The sequence below is a fragment of the Pteronotus mesoamericanus genome, unplaced genomic scaffold (genome assembly GCF_021234165.1).
Source record: "Pteronotus mesoamericanus isolate MK-2021 breed Mesoamerican mustached bat unplaced genomic scaffold, CSHL_Meso_final scaffold_1186, whole genome shotgun sequence".
In the NCBI taxonomy this organism is placed as follows: domain Eukaryota; kingdom Metazoa; phylum Chordata; class Mammalia; order Chiroptera; family Mormoopidae; genus Pteronotus; species Pteronotus mesoamericanus.
This window is the reverse complement of record NW_026555302.1, coordinates 6,434,064-6,450,035: the sequence shown is the minus strand read 5'-3', so window position 1 is coordinate 6,450,035 and position 15,972 is coordinate 6,434,064. Positions and strand designations below refer to the sequence as shown.

The 15,972-nt window shown below is 42.2% G+C and overlaps 1 protein-coding gene across 2 annotated transcripts in view; it reads right to left on the bottom strand.

The window, feature by feature from the left end:
• Window positions 1–15,972, bottom strand: part of STX6 (syntaxin 6) — a 29,270-nt gene extending 13,298 nt beyond the window's left edge. The window contains exons 1-4 of one of the 2 annotated variants that reach the window (XM_054587692.1): window positions 15,765–15,972; window positions 6,682–6,851; window positions 4,886–4,980; window positions 1,769–1,831 (exon numbers count right to left, since the gene is read on the bottom strand). In XM_054587692.1, the coding sequence (XP_054443667.1) occupies window positions 1,769–1,831; window positions 4,886–4,980; window positions 6,682–6,851; window positions 15,765–15,799 (363 nt within the window). In that variant the 5' untranslated portion in view covers window positions 15,800–15,972. Of the gene's footprint in view, window positions 1–1,768; window positions 1,832–2,985; window positions 3,006–4,885; window positions 4,981–6,615; window positions 6,852–15,764 lie in introns of both variants that reach the window. The other variant, XM_054587693.1, reaches the window with a different exon arrangement.

Here is a 15,972-nt window from a genome sequence, read left to right as displayed (position 1 = left end):
CTCAGGTATAAAGTCGACGAAGGGGTCTTGTTGATGGCTCTGCCCAGAACTGGTTTTGGGTCAAGATTTAAAACATCTGCTGGTTCTGATACAAAGGCTCTAAGTACCTCTGTGGGGCCCAGGGGTCGTTTTTCAAGGTCAGAAAAAAGGCTATAGTGCATTGGTAGGCTATGAACAGAGAACTGGGCTCCCCGGGGGCCTTGCGTGCACCTAGAGCCAGAGTGTGGGCTACTTTTCCTAGCTTATTGATGCGCTGCACTTACGTGGACACTGGACATGTGCCACGCGGTATTGTGAAGTAGCTTAGATTTCATCAGTCTGAACTCCAAGAATCTGTTCTATGGGAAAGAAGATGGAGACAGGGCCCAGAGAACTGGAAGACCAGTCAGGGCATAGGTGCCAGAGCGAGGCAGCGAGTAGCACAGCACCGGGTACTGGCACGAGGCGGTGGGGGACCCTGCCCACTTGAGCGCTCAAGAGAACCCTGGCCCTGCTGTTCCTTGCCGATTTGTGACTCCAAAACACTTCACTCACCGCCCAAAACACAATCCCAAACCACATGTGGAAAGACAATGTGTAAGTGCACATTTTATTTGTTCATTCTACTATCTAGAGATTAGGAGGAACAAAGGACAGGTGTTGCCTACCTCACTGTCACAAGGCAGGTAGACAGGAGGGAAAAGACCAACAATGACTTGAAAAATGAAACGCAGTGACAGAAAACAGGAAAATTGAGGGAGGTGATATTTGGAGAGCCCCTTTACTTTTTTGAGCTTTTATATTTATTTTCAAAATTAAGTGGGTCAACAAACACATAGGCGTAAAGCAGGAATTTATATTATAAACTACTGATTCCTAATTCCTAGTTAGTTAAAAATAGTAAGCTGATTTCTTCAGTTAGGAGTCTATTAAATGGACTACTGATAACTTTATGTAGTCTGAATAAAATCTAAATCAAATCTGTTTTGTATGAGGCTGTTGTATATTTTCTAAAAAGGATTGTATTTTATCTGTTGGAAAGGAATTTCTATTAAAGTGTCTAATTTTAAAAATCTACCTAAATTCAAGAACTGCCCTCTTGTAGCTCTTATTTTAGATGTGTCAACATCTGTGCTTTGGTTTCTGAAATTTATTAGGTTTCATAATTTATTTGTAATAATAAAAACTGGATTCATCTCCAAAAATACTTAAAATGATGAAAGGTTTAACACACTAAATTCAAACACATTTAAGATACCTCAGATGTCTTTCATTTTATTTTAAATTTCATAAAATTTCAATCATGAAATATCTAGTGAGTTTTATGGGGTAGGCCATTAATAACAGCTAGAAATTTTTTTTAAAAAAACAAAAAACCATGACACAGTCCCTCCTTACTCTCAAGAAGCCTGGAGTCCAGCAGAGAAAAAGACAAGCAACTAAGCAATTACAGACTTTAACAGAGCCTGGCACACAGAATGTGCCCAGCAGGTGGAGAATAAATGGCTGTGTGGTAAGGACCGGAAGAGTAAGCACAGGGCCCTATGAAACCCAGAGGAGAGAAGCAGAGGATGGGAGGGATGGAGGCAGGGCAGGGCAGGGACAGCTGACCGTGGAGCTGGGGCACTGGCGACTGGCCTCTCACCAGACCTGCCAGCCTCCCTCCAGGACCGGCATGCACAGAGCTGCTGCTTGAGCGCAAGTTACCCCGGTGTTAGCATTTTAAAATTCCAGTATCCAGCCGTGTGTTTTCTTTGATTTGATACTGTATATTCAGAGGTTTACTCACCTGTCTGTTTTTCCTTTCAGCTAATGCCTGCACAGATGAAGCTGACATCTGATCCTTCATGTCCTAATGAGGTAAGGAGAAGATCAGAAAACAAACGAACATCCTTAGATGAAACAAAGTCATGATTAACATTTTGTGCACTAGCAAAATGCACATAATTTATTCATTTTTTAAAACAAAAAGACAGCATTCTTTGACTTTTTTCAGTTTCAAAATAAAGAAACTAAAGAGAACAATGTCCCCTTAAAAAGAGGTAACCTGGGTACTAAATTTATAATTTCTTAGAAGATTTTACTTATTTATTTTTAGATAGAGGGGAAGGCAAGGAAAAAGAGAGAAACATCAATGTGAGAGAGAGACATTGATAAGTTGCCTCTCATTCACACCTCAAGCAGGTTCAAACCTATAACCCAGGCATATACCCTGACCGGGAATCAAACCAGTAACCTTTCATTTTGTGGGATGACGCCCAACCAACTGAGCCACACTGGTTAGGGGTGGGTATAAATTTAATTAGGAGGAAAGGAACAGTATTTCCTGGGAACCTACCATAAGCCAGAAACACCATTAAATGCTTATGCACATTTTCACTGAATTTTCACCAAGACCCTGTGAAGCTGCTGTTACCTCTAGTTTACAGTTGAAGAGACTGAGCTCTAGAACAGCTGGAGGTACTTTCTCAAGGTCACGTAGTCAGAAAAGGGCAACCTCGGGGCTCAAACACAAATGCCTGTGCTCAAGGGCCAGCATCTTCGAGTATGATATGTGTGAAAAACCATGTACTTTAGGATGATTACCACTAAACACCTGCAAAAACTTTCAAAGAGTGATGCAACAAACAGGTCACATACTTTATTTGAGTTGGAGCCATGTAAAGTATAGACCATTTCTAATACCAGAGTGAATTTCCAGAGTGGAATCAGAAATAATTTTGTATGGGAAGAAAAATGAATGCATGCATTACATACAGTGACGAAAATAAACATGTTGTTAAATATGAGCATTTTGCTTATCATCTATAACCACAATCCAATATACTTTAAAATGATTTGATCTGAGTACATTATTACTGTAATATATTTTTTCTTAAAGGCTGGCAAAATACTTTATAGCTTTCTGTTGGCCAGTAGACTTTTATAGATGCAAGTACTGAGGTGTTAGGCTTTTAGAAACTTCTTCCGAGATCCATGACAAGTGAACGGTGGACCAGACAGCACCACGGCTTTTGTATTTGCTACTGTGGGGAAGTCCGAGTAATGACTGCGTTGATTCCTCCTCTTCTACAGGACTTCAGTCAGGCTTTACTTACATTAAAACAAGAATAATTAAAACCACTAAAGTACTCAGCTGGATCATATATAGCTGAGTATGGTTTAGATCTCAGCTCCAAAAGCAACATTATGATGTATGGATTTGATTTAGAACCCTTCTTTCAAAGACTACATTTTACACAAAGTTTCTGATATTAGAAAAACAAACTTTGGAGTCTACTCCAATTCTACCAACTAACTTAACATTCAACTTATTAACTTCTGAATTTCAATTTGCAAAATTTACAAGTACAACCTTGCAGAAAGAACAAGTCTAATGAATAAGGTCCGGAAATACATGCTTCGCCCTGGCAGGTGTGGCTTAGTTGGTTGGAGTACCGTCCCATAACCGAGAGGTCATTAGTATGATTCCCAGTCAGGGCATGTGCCTGGGTTGCAGATTTGATCCCCAGTCAAGGTATGTGCAGAATGCAACAAATTGATGTTTCTCTCGCACACCAATGTTCCTCTCTTTCTCTTCCTTCCCTTCTCTCTTGAATAAAATAAACTTTTAAAAAAAAGTTCTTAAAAAAATCTATTCTTCACAGCAAGACAACATTTTAAATGCCAACATCTATGGAAGTGTTCTTCAGAAAATTTATTACAAAAAATAAAATAGCAAACTATATTATAAAATAAATGGGGGAATTGTTTACCTTACTAAAAAAACACATCACTGAACAATGGGGCTTCCTTATTAGAATAGCTTTCTGAACTGGCTAGAAATTAAGGATGTCTAATCCAAATGCTCATTATATAGATGGGGGCACCAGAGGTCCAAAAAGTTTACTTTTTTAATTTAAAGGTTACCCAATTGAAATGTTTATTTATAAACAATTTAGATATATGTATACAGAAAGGCAGCTAATGACTAAAACTAGAAACAAGAATATTTAAAGTTCGGTGATAGCCTACCATTTGAAATAATTTCTAAAGGAAATCACATGGTATAAAGTCTCTGGCAAACATATACCAAGGTTCCTGCCTAAGATGATTCTTAAAAAGCCATATGTTAGCACTGATATGGTCCCAAGTTTTTTTATTCAAGGAAGCTGCTTTCTAGTACATATGTTAAAGACAGCTGGTTGTCTTACATCTAGTTATGCTAATCAAACGGCTTAGCCGTACACTTTCAGAATACAAACATATCTTAATGATACAAGATTTTACTTAAGCGATATTTTTGCTTAGGTTTTTAAACAATAGATTATTTTCTAAATAACCTGAGACTAAATATCTGTCTGCTTGCATTGGTTTTGCTCTCTGAGATGCCCACTTGCTCTGGATGACTCCCGAAAGCCTGTCAAGCAGGCGTACATGGAAATGTCAGTAACATGGGTGGCAAGAGTTCCAGAAGCTGAAATTCAGATGGCGAGAGGCCGCCATCCAAACCCAGAAGAGTCACTCTTCACAATGCAAAGTGATTACAAATCCATCAAGAAGCCAAATGGTTTCTACAATAGCAATTCTTCCTTTGGCCCAGAAACAAAGTACTGTTAAGAAATGAAGAGGAAAAAGATAACTAAACTGGTTTGGAGGAATGGGAGATAGGGACGACTAGAAACAACTGAAGTAAAACTTCCCAAAGCCAGCAGTCGACTCTCGTTTCCGCTCTAAGAAATAGGCCCGATAATACTAAAGGCAGGTTTCTTTTTTTCAACTAGAGAAATTTCATGTCAGAAACTGGCATTTAATTCACATGAAAAGGTGGTTTCAGAGTGGATGTAATAGTTTGCAATTAAGGAAAAGCATTCTGAGAAGTTTAGCTACTTTTACACAAATAGAACGATAAGGTCACATTCCTTACCCTGACAACTTGCCGAGTACTTGTGATGAAGGATTTTCTTATGCTCAATTCGGTTGCGTCGAGATTGAATTTTCTAGGATTTGCTTCCACTATGCGTGGGTCAAAGAGTCAAGGTAAAGCCATGTCCTCATCAAAAGCCTAACAAAGCCCTACCATTTTAAACCGCAGAATTTTTCACAGGAAAGCAATGCGGTCTGGTCTCACGTCCCTGAAGACAGTCACCTTGACACTAATCAGTCTCAAACTGCCTCTGCCCACAGCAGTGGGGGACCCTTGTGTCCCTAGGCAGAGCTGCCTGCCAGGTGAGGAGCCTCGGGCCGAGGGGCTCTTCAGGTGCCTGCCAGCACTTTGTTTCTATTTTTTGACCCCCAGATCACCTTTCGCATGAGAGCTTTTGCAAGCCTTTTTCATTTGCCATTGCAAACCATTCCACTTATGTCAAGAAGCTAACCCTGCTTCTTAATCCAGAGAGATGGTGGCCTCTTCAGCTTCCCCTGGTCTCCTCGCCCCAGCCTGGTCCTGCCTCCCCATGCCAGACACTCCCACACAGCTCTCGGGGCTGTTCCCTCTGTCTGCAATGTACCTCTGTGCTGTAAGCTGCGTAGTGTCTGACCCCCCGGGCCCCCCCCCACCCCTCACTGTAAGTTCCATGAGGGCTGGTACACTGTCTTGCTTATTAATCCAATCTCAGCAACTAACGAAATGTCCAGCATGTGGTACACTCAATAACTGAATATTTTATTAAAACTTTTGTCCTCTTTCTCTCACAATTTCTGTATCTCCCCGAATCTTTTTTTCCTTCCCTCCTATCTCACGGGAATACGTATCTTACTGTAACTGTGCTTTTGATCCCACCCCCTCACACATTTTGTTCCATTCATTTTAGAAAACACACTTGTTTTTTAATAATTTAGAAGGTGCCCTGGCTCATTACAATTAATAGAAATGATGCATTTCACACCTCACCTGTGTATGAACCTGTGCTGACTAGGCAGTGATCCTGACAGGTCTGATTTATTTGATGTTTTATCACATTTAGAAAAATAAACAAAATAAAACATCAGAACATGCAACTGGCAAGTCTTCAATCCAAAGTTCTGATTAAATGGGATTTTTCCAGTAGAAAAGGCAATGTCATTTCAGCTTTTACAGTTCTCTGGTTTATCAGTCAGATTGGTGGACTTATTTCACATCCACAGCATTGCTTAGCATAATACAATAGGTCTGCTTTTACTAAATGCTGTTTCATGAAAAAAGACACCTCTCCAATGGACACTGGCATTGTCACATCACTTCTAGAACAGGAAAATGCCAGTCTACAGAAGGATTTTTTTGATCTCGAATTCCAAATGTGTAACACTCATCTTTACGTACCTTTATGTAGCACCAACTACTAACACTTTTACAGAAACTCACTGTGTCGGGCATTGTTCTAAGCTCTTAACCTGTTAAACTTTCAACAACCCTGTGAACTAGGTCCTAGTGTTATCCTGACTTTCTACTGGAATGAACACTGACGCACAGGGCGCTTGAACACGCAATCCGACTCCAGGCTCCGAGCGCATCACCACTACGCTAGCTGCTCCATGTCATGGGGTTTGCCATGCACCATAGAAGAATTTGGCTACTCTTCCTTAGCTACTGGGCAATTATTTTAAGCGGGTCATGGTCCAAATAAGAACAACATCAGTAGATTGTAAGAGAAAATGCCTGATCTATGTGCCTGAAACAGCCAGATGGAAACTTGTTCCTCTGCCTCTTGCCCCAAATGGCATAGACAGCACCAACAAGGATATTGATGGTTTCATCAAGGTCCTCTAGGTCCCACTCAATGCTCCGGAGGTTGTTTCTCAGCTCGTTGGTGGTCCAGTCGATTTCCTCCCTGGTGGCCGTGGACGGGTCCTGGAGGAGCTCGGTCCATCTCTGAAACAATCCCTGGGCAGTGTTGACGGCTTTCTGCACCTCTCTGTAATCACCCGGGGGAAGGAGAGGAATCACAGATGACAAGTTCCATGAGCAAGCTTGTGCATGGCATAAGTGAACATGTATGGTCACACACCGTCCTCAGCAGCAACCACCATTCCCAAAAGTGTATTAAAATCTTTACAGAAGGCTCTTCATGGGCAAATATCAAAGTTCAAAATTTTAAAGTAACAGTCTAAGTATTATGTTCTCAGCTGAGATCCAGAATAAAATAGCCATTATTTGAGCAGCTGTAATAATCAAGTTTGTCTGAAAAGACAAAAATTTAATTATGCTCCAAACAGACTATGCTAAAAGCGGTATTCGAAGTAATCCAACAAATTAACTAAAGGGCCATTAACATTCCCACATGCTGCCATTTGGTGGGATAGTAATTTACATTAGATGGAAAAGTCCTAATACAGCTTTTCTCTTCGGGTGGCGGGGGGAGGTTAAAAAGAGTGGAGAAAGGGTTCCTCTTTACTCAGCTAATCTTTTAGAGGGTAAGTATTTTTATTTGGGACATCTTTAAAACCCCAATCTCATCAGATAATTTCCCAACATTATTAGCTTTAGATGCCTGCACTTCCCTGGACTCAGCAATGCTGTTGAGCAGATTGGTGTTTCTGGGTTAGAGGCAGGACTAGGTCATAAGTGCTATGGTCTAGTATTCTTTCAGATTAGATATTGTCACAAGGTTTTAAAAACTTTTCCCCCACCATTGGGCCAATATCCACCATTTAAATGTTATACTCTAATGCTACCACATATAAAAGCCAGAAAAAGGAGTCATTTTATAAGCATATGGTCTCTTGTGTACAGAGATAATAACTTCACTGCTCCCAGACTGAGAGATCTGTTTTGATTCTTCTATGATTTCTTACCCAGTTCTTCTGTGTGTTCAATCAGGGTGTTTGTTGTCTGTCACTTTAAAACAGAATTTGCATGCATCCTGTTCCCGCTGACATTTCAAGTACCAGAAGAGAAAGCACTAACAAAAATGAAGAAAAGTGTCTGACAATATTTCGTCTGGAATACTGATGAGAGCAGAAAAGGCTGAGTGTTAAAATAGAGACTCCATATAGCCACTGGGCCCAGGCTGAGTAAGTCACTGAGCTTCATGGTCCACAGTGCGTCTAGCAAGGTATGTTCATATGCAGTTTACATGCTGGGCAAGTCCTCTCCTTGTTCCTCTCATGTCAGCCTTCACACTCAGTGCTAATGAGAAACTCAATTTGATACAAACAGGGGAAGGCCTAAGGCAGTGAGATGTAAATCCACTATCTTTATTCTTTATTAAGGTTTCTGGCTGATGCGGTAGACAAAGAGGTACACATATTCCCATAATGCAAGACACTTGGTTTATTTGTAAGTGTGGAATATCATGTATGATAATGAAGACAGTTAAAGAGGGATCTATAACAATATCTCAAAAGAATATAAAATTCATCAATTCTGTAAAGTAAATATACATTCCTTTTTGAGAACCAGGAACCTCAAACCTAAGAAACCCTGGCTAGGACATACCACATTCTCCACCACCGGTACACAACTATAATGCTGGAATCAGATTTCCTTAAGTAGCAATCTAAACTCTTTTTTGTTTGTTTGTTTGTTTGTTTATTTGTTTTTGAGGACTCCTTTCTACTTTTCAAAATTACTGAAGACTCCAAAGAACTTAAATTGATATAGAAATTCAAACAGACATTTAAAAATATCTATTAATTAAAAATTACAATGAACTTACATGTTAACACATTTTTATAAAAACTACCTTCAAAAAGATTAGCAAGAAGAATGGTACTTTTTAGTATTTTTATTTTTTCAAATATCCTTAATATCTGGTTTAGCAAAAGACAGCTGAATTCTCATGTCTGCTTTTATGTTCAGTCTGTTGACATACATTTTGGTTTGAGTATATAATGAAAATTCAGACTCACATAGATATATAGTTGGGAAAAGAAGGACTATTTTAGTAAGTTTTGCAGATAATTGTAGACCAAAACATGGCATATGGTAGTTCTCAAAGGTTGCAATGTGGAACCTGAAACTATATCAAAGACTTTTTGAACTATCATACATGACAACCTATTGCTCCATCTTGTATATTGAATAGACCTTTTACCCATGTAGGATTTTGTAACATCACATACTGGTCATTTAGAAAGTATTACTTTACTGAGTATCACAGACCTTTCAAATGCTGACTCAATTCATTACACAATATCCAAAATCATATAATATCACCACCAATCTCACCAAAAGAACTTAAGTATTGGGAATTTGTGAGATACCAATAGCTGATAGAAGCTTTCCAAATTCTATTTTAAAGGGAGGGGGCTCTAATTTTAACATCAGCAAAAATACTATCAGGTGTTTTCCATGAAGTGACAGGTTTGCCCCATTCATTTTAAAAATAGTATCTCAAGTATTTCTTAGATAATTTTGAGACTTGAGAACATATGCAAGTCTCGATAACCAGTTTGTAAGTCACTTCAAGTAAAGATGAGATTCTGTGTGGGGGAAAACTAGCTGTTTCAGCTTTTCCTGGACACAGCCAGCTTATTTCACAAGACAGCAAAAGCATTGTATTCATTCTCTCATTTTGTCACACAGAACACAAAAATGTGTACTAAGGCAGGGGGAAAACTTGCAAATTACACATCTGATTAATGACATATCTAGAATACATTTTTAAAACTCTCAAAACTTAACAAGAAAACAAGCTCAATTTTCAAAAGGTCAAAATATTTGAATAGTCACTTCTCCAGAGAAGACAGAGATGACAACTAAGCACATGAAAAGATGTTCAAAATCATTAGTCACCAGGAAAATGCAAATTAAACCCACCAGGAGATACCACTACATACTTATAATAGAATAGCTTAAAAAAGAAAACAAAAACCAACACTGACAATGCCAAGCGCTGACCAGGTGGTAGAGAACCTGGACCTTGTGTGTGTTACTGGTGGGAATGCAAAATGGTACAGTCACTTTAGAAAACAGTTTGGCTATTTCTCAAAATTAAGCGTACATTTACAGTATGACCCAAAAATCCCACCCCTAGGTGGGTAAATAGTAATGTTGCAATTACTCTTATATGTTTTAAAAAAAAAAAAGTTGTCTTTACTGAGTTACCTACAGTTACATGCAATTTTGACCTCAACCTGCTGCTGCTTCCCCAGCTCCCCTGGGATGGCACTACTGCCACCAACGACTGCAGGTCGAAGTCGTGAGTGACTTGAACACATCTTCATTTTCAGTGTATTTGCCACCACAGCCTTCCTATCTATTTTCTTGAAACCCTCACTTCCTTTGGTGTTACGATGTTGTGCTCCTCCAGTTTCTAACAGGTTTCTCTCTGCCCTTCCTCCCTCGGTCCCCACGCTTCTCCTGCAGCCCCCACGCTTCTCCCTCTGCAGTGTTTTTATAGCTTCTAGGGAGGTGATCGTCCACACTCACAGGCTCAGAAGATCCCTTTGAGCTGATGACTCCCCTAACCGCTCACCCAGGATTAACTCTGAAAATTGTAGCTGCCTATAGGATCATTCCATTTGCTTCAAACCAAACAAACCATGTCCTCCCTACAAAAAAGGCACGTATTCAAACAAAAAGATCAAACAGGTTAAAAATCTGCTTCCTTCTCTAACTTCCCCATTTTAGTAAATAGTGCCACTATTTTCCAAGATTCAAAACTTGTCTAGACAAGCATCATCTTTGACTCTTCCTCTTCTCGCCTTGCACAACCTCTACTTTAGCCCAATTACTGGATTTTAGATCTGGAAGGAACTTTCAAGATACCTAGTCTGCACTCATTGAGCAAGCAGGAGAACTGAGGCTCAGCCCTCTTGGCTGCTCGCCGCAAGTTCTTCTGACTCTAAGTACGGGGCACCTTTCACTGTTGAGACCTATTCCATTCCGTCTTTGCCAGGCCCCAGGGAAGTGGATTTTCTCTGTGGACTCAGAAGACCTGGGTTTGAGCCTTGAAAAGTTGTTGTCCATAGGCAAGGGAAGAGCGACTGTTAGTGACAACTGCCTCCCGATTAAGAATTTATGGTAGGAAACAGATTAAATTTAAACCCCTCAGCAGGGTATTCCATGCCTCCTCTTCCCCCAAACTGGCTGACTTTAATATCCAACCTGATTTCTCACTAAAACAAACTCAGTTTCAGTTAGCAGGTGGTCTTTCCTCCCTCCCTTTTCTCAGTCCTGGCTCTAGACTTTTGTGTGCACTTCCCCAGCCCGGGAGAGTCCTTACACCTCTGAAAAAAGACAAGCAGACATTTCCTTTAAAGCCCAGATTGAGACCCTACTTGCGTCACTGAAGTGTCCTTGACCAACATTCCCAATTGGGGTTTTTCCTTTTTTCAAACTCAATGGCATCTCAGCTCTATTCCAAAATGTCACACACAATGCACATTGTCTTTCCTCTACTCCCTTTGCACTCTGCACAGTGTTCTCCAGACTAGACTACAATTTCAGGAGCCAATACTTTTATAACCAATGTTTGCGAAGTTGTTTTTACAATGAAACATCTGATTCTGATTTTTAAAAAGTAGGAAATGAGACCTGACTTACATTCAACTGCACTGGACTAAACTTCCTCTGCAAACAAGGATTAACTTTTCTCACAGTGCCCATCCCAATAAACAGGGTTTTCTAAGCACTGTGAACCAGATGCACAGTGCTTGCCTACAAGGAGCTCATAGTTTAAGAGGTTCTATATACAGATATGAGCTGTTGAGGGGAAAATACAACACAACACACACCGTCTTTGCTCATCTGCCTACTTATGCCATTATTTTAACAGATTCACAGCTGAGATCCTAGAAATAAAACTGTGGTGGGAGAGGACATGGGTAGAGGAACCAGGGTAGAGGAACCAGAAGCAGAGTGGTAGAGACAGCCTAGCGATGGCACCAATAGGACCCGATGACCAAGTGGAGACAGGGACGAAGGAGAGTGTGGAGTCAGGGGTGACGAGGGCTATGTGGAGGATGGACCAGTCAGGCCTTTACGGGCAGGGGGAGAGAGAAGAAAAAGGAGAAAATCCATGTGGAGGCAGGCGTATGGAGTAATTAGTAGAAAAGAGAAAAGCACTCAGGAGAGAGCTGCATTAGCGTGCCCGGTGCAGGACGCGCACAGACACACAGGGAGCCCCTGTGGCACCGGGAACAGGGACCGTCACCCGGAGAGAACACACAGAGGACCCACCAGAGAAGCTGTGCTGACGGGAGAGGGGAGAGGACACAGGCCGGCCAGAGGCAGCGGGCAGGGCCAGGAGGGTCAGGCGTGGAGCGTGAACTACTCCACGGCCTGTAGCCACGGTGAATGTCAGCTCTGGGTGAGGCACCCCACGCCCCTAGTCGTGGGCTTTTCTCCTCTGTGCTCTGGACAAGACTTCAACAGTGTTGAAAATGAGCCACAAACACCCAGGCATTCATCACTGCGTGACAACTTTCTAACTGGTCTCCTTTCCTCACACTAATGTATCTAACACTGCTACCAAATCAACATTCTTAAAACCCTAATTTCATGTTATCTCTCTGCTTTAAAAATCTTCGGTGGCCTTAAGATGAGACACTCTCTGACACTATTCTACCCTGTACGTGAAGTGTGAACAGTATGAGGAGAATGAGGCAGTTCCAATTGGAATCCTGGGTCTACCACTTACTAGCTGTGTAACCCGGGGCAAGTATCGTAACCCCCTGTGCTCCTTCAGCTCCTCTGTCTCTAAAACGTGGCCGATGCCCACATCTTGGAGCTGCTATTATAAGGTGAAAATGCTTACTGAGCACACAACGCCTGGCATAGGAGTTGCATCCTTTAAATGTTAGCCATTACTATTATTACTTCCCCAAATAAACTTCCAACTCTGCCTGGGACGTCTGACTTGCTGCCTCCTAAACAAACACGGCTCATCCATCACAGGGCCTCTGCTGCGGGCACGCCCACCCATGACTAACCGCTGCCGCCGCCACAGAGCGTGCATTCACCACTTAGGCTACATGTCCAAGGTGCTGGGCTGGAAATACAGGAAAACTAAACAGTCCCAGCCTTCAGAGCTCATAATCTAATAAAGAAAGACAGAGGAAGAGGTGCAATAATGTGTCACTGGTGCCAAGGGACGTGCTTCCTGGAGACAGTGCAGATGCTAGCACTGGGTCTTGAAAGCCGAGTGGGGGAATCAGGCGCAGACAGGGCCACGTGGAGTAGGCGCATCTGATGCCGTGGCCATGTCCCTGTGCAGGTCAGGTATGGCTGGACCTCTGCAAGGAGGCAGGCAGAGCAAGAGGAAGGAGGAGGAAGGCTGGATCACGAAGTGTTTGGGCTTATTCTGCAGGCAGCAGGCAGCCACTAAGTGGCATTAAGCGGAGAACCCTTGCTTGGGCTCTGCCCAGTATGGAAGCCGCATGTCACTACCGCATGCTTGAGACGCACTAGTGTGCCTGAGGGACTAGCATTTTCATTTCAATTAACTTAAATGGAGAAACTAATGCAGAATTCAGTTACTGGAAACTTTTTAAGTACGCTTAGAACAATTTGGGTATGTGAATCTACTTTCTCAATTCTAAATTTAATAAACTCTAAAAATAGATAAGTATTTCTGATGGAAATTTAGCATCCAAATTGAGATGTGCTCTAAGTGTAAAATACGCACCAGATTTTGAAGGCTTAGTACAAAAAAAGTAAAATGCCTCATTAATAATCATTATTGATTGATCACACGTTGAAATATTTAGGACCTGTTAGGTTGAAGATGATAGTAAATTCATTTCGCCTGTTTCTTTTTACTTTTTAATGTGGCTACTAGGCGATGAAAAATGGCATATGTGGCTCACATTGTATAATATTCTGGATAGCACTGATCCCATACAGCCAGTGGCACATGAAAGAAGGAGGCTGGGGGCAGGAAGACCAATTAGAAAGTCTTTGATAAAAGTCCAGATGAGACAGACCTAAATTATATAAATTCCACCCATCTTCAAACCTATCCAAGACTTAATACTACCTCTGAAAGCTTTTCCAATCATAACCGTCCCTAATGAGTCATCTTTCTTCAAACTCCTGGGGCACTTATCTTCTGCAGCATTCACTTCAGCACGTAATCATTTAACACCTGTCATTTCTACTTAAGTTTTGAGGTCAGTTTCTCAGCATAGACTATCAGCGTCTTTAATTTTTCCACGCTGTGGTGATGCATTTTCAATACTTTTAATAAACAGAGATTCATGGCTTCTCAAATACTCCATCACATATAAAAACTGGAGACACCCATGTGGCTGACTTTTCCTTTGCACAGCAGAAGATATTGAGAGAGTCATTTCCTTCAGACACATTAGGGACAATAAAATGATGTCAAAATCAACTGAAGACTCCAAGCCAATATACAATAAAGCAGTTAAATCTAATCAGTTAGCAAACACTGGGAGGCTGTATTGGATACTCTCAGGAAAAAATAAAATGTCAAGATGGCAAAGCTTTTTAATATTTTCATAAATTTCATTAAAAATCAAGACAAAGTGTCTGACTCTCTCTGGTCTCCACTGCCAGAGAGAACCTTTGCAATCTAAGCACGAAGAACTTTCGTTCAGGAGGAAAACAAAGCTTCAACATTTAAAAATTAATCCCTAAATCAAACCTTCTAGTAACACATTTTCTAGGTAAAGAGCCACATTTTGCTAAAAACAAACAAAAACCTACAAACTTAACATTTTCTTATCTAAATTAAGGTGAGAAAAACCTTTCTAGGGAACTGTTAAGAAGTGTATAAATGTATTTTACTGTATCATGGATAATAAAGTATTTCACCGAAAGCACCATTTAAATTTTCTAAGAACCCTTAAAAAAACACCCAGGCACCAGGTCACCTTCCACCACTGCAGAAGAAGGAAGCTAGCAGCAACCAGTTGCAAGCAAAGGGACACTGACTCTACGGCTATTAGTACTGATCTTCTGGGAACTTTGTAGTCCTCAGGGTTGTCTGACATTTAAAACATAAAGCTGACAAGTTGTTAACAACATGAGAATCCATCTTTCTTGCATTTGTTTAATGGCTACGAAGCTGATACAATGACAAAGTGCAATTCAAGATTCTATCTCCAAACAATCCAGCTATTAAAGATAGAGTCAGGACAGCCCAAAGGGAAAACAAGTGGGCAAACCTGTCAAATAGCCGGGGTGAAATCAGGGAGTTGAAAAGAAAGCACTCATTTCCTTTAGCGCTGTGGGAAAATCCCGGTGCTAACAGAAAGCTGAGGAAAGTTTTGTTTGGCTGATTTCATTTTGTTTTCCTTCCAACATCATCACTGAGCATGAACGACTGTTTTCCTCCTGTCCCATTACTCAGTAAAAACTCCCCCACTGAACTGAGCTGTCTTCCGGAGCCCTGCTCCCCAGCCTCCCAGGCCCACACCGCCCCCGCCTCCCAGCCCGCAAAGCTGCTGGGACACCTCCGGGCTGGTTGTGGTCCCACCAGTCTGCGGGCCAGCGCTCCGATCTCAATGGACAATGGGAGCTCACCCCCGTCAAAGCCAACTACAAAGCTCAGGAGGGCCATTTCCCTTTTCCTGCCCAGATGCTGTTTTCCCTCCTTCGAAGTAGGGCCCCGTGCTCCACTAGAGCCCCAGTTTGAGCTGGACCCGTCTGTCCCTCCCCACCTGCAGAGCTGCTGAACCCGACCCCCACACAAGTTACTCACCAGCGCACAGGCCAAAGAGGACCCCCGCCCCAGGGGCTTGGTCGGGGGGCACGGATTTCCCAGTCCAGGTAGGTCAGATCTCTGGACGCTTGTTCACGGCCCTGGAGGCTAAGCCGTCCCCACTCTTCCCCTCCCCCTCCAGCAAGCAGAGCAGTGAGGTGCGGGGCAGACAGCGTCACCACCACCACCTCCAGTGGAGCCCTCGGCGACACTCACCCTTTCACCACAAAGAAGGGGTCCTCCATGGACATGGCGTCCCGGCCCCCGGCCGCCTCCCGCTTGCTCAGTGCACAGGGCGCCCGCGCCCTCGGATCCTGCCTCCACCCACCTCCCGCAGCCGCCGGCACCTCGGCCCCGGGTGGCCCAGAGCAGTGGGCGTGTGCGCAGGCCGGGGGCTAGGGACCGCCGCTGGTCCAGCACTCTG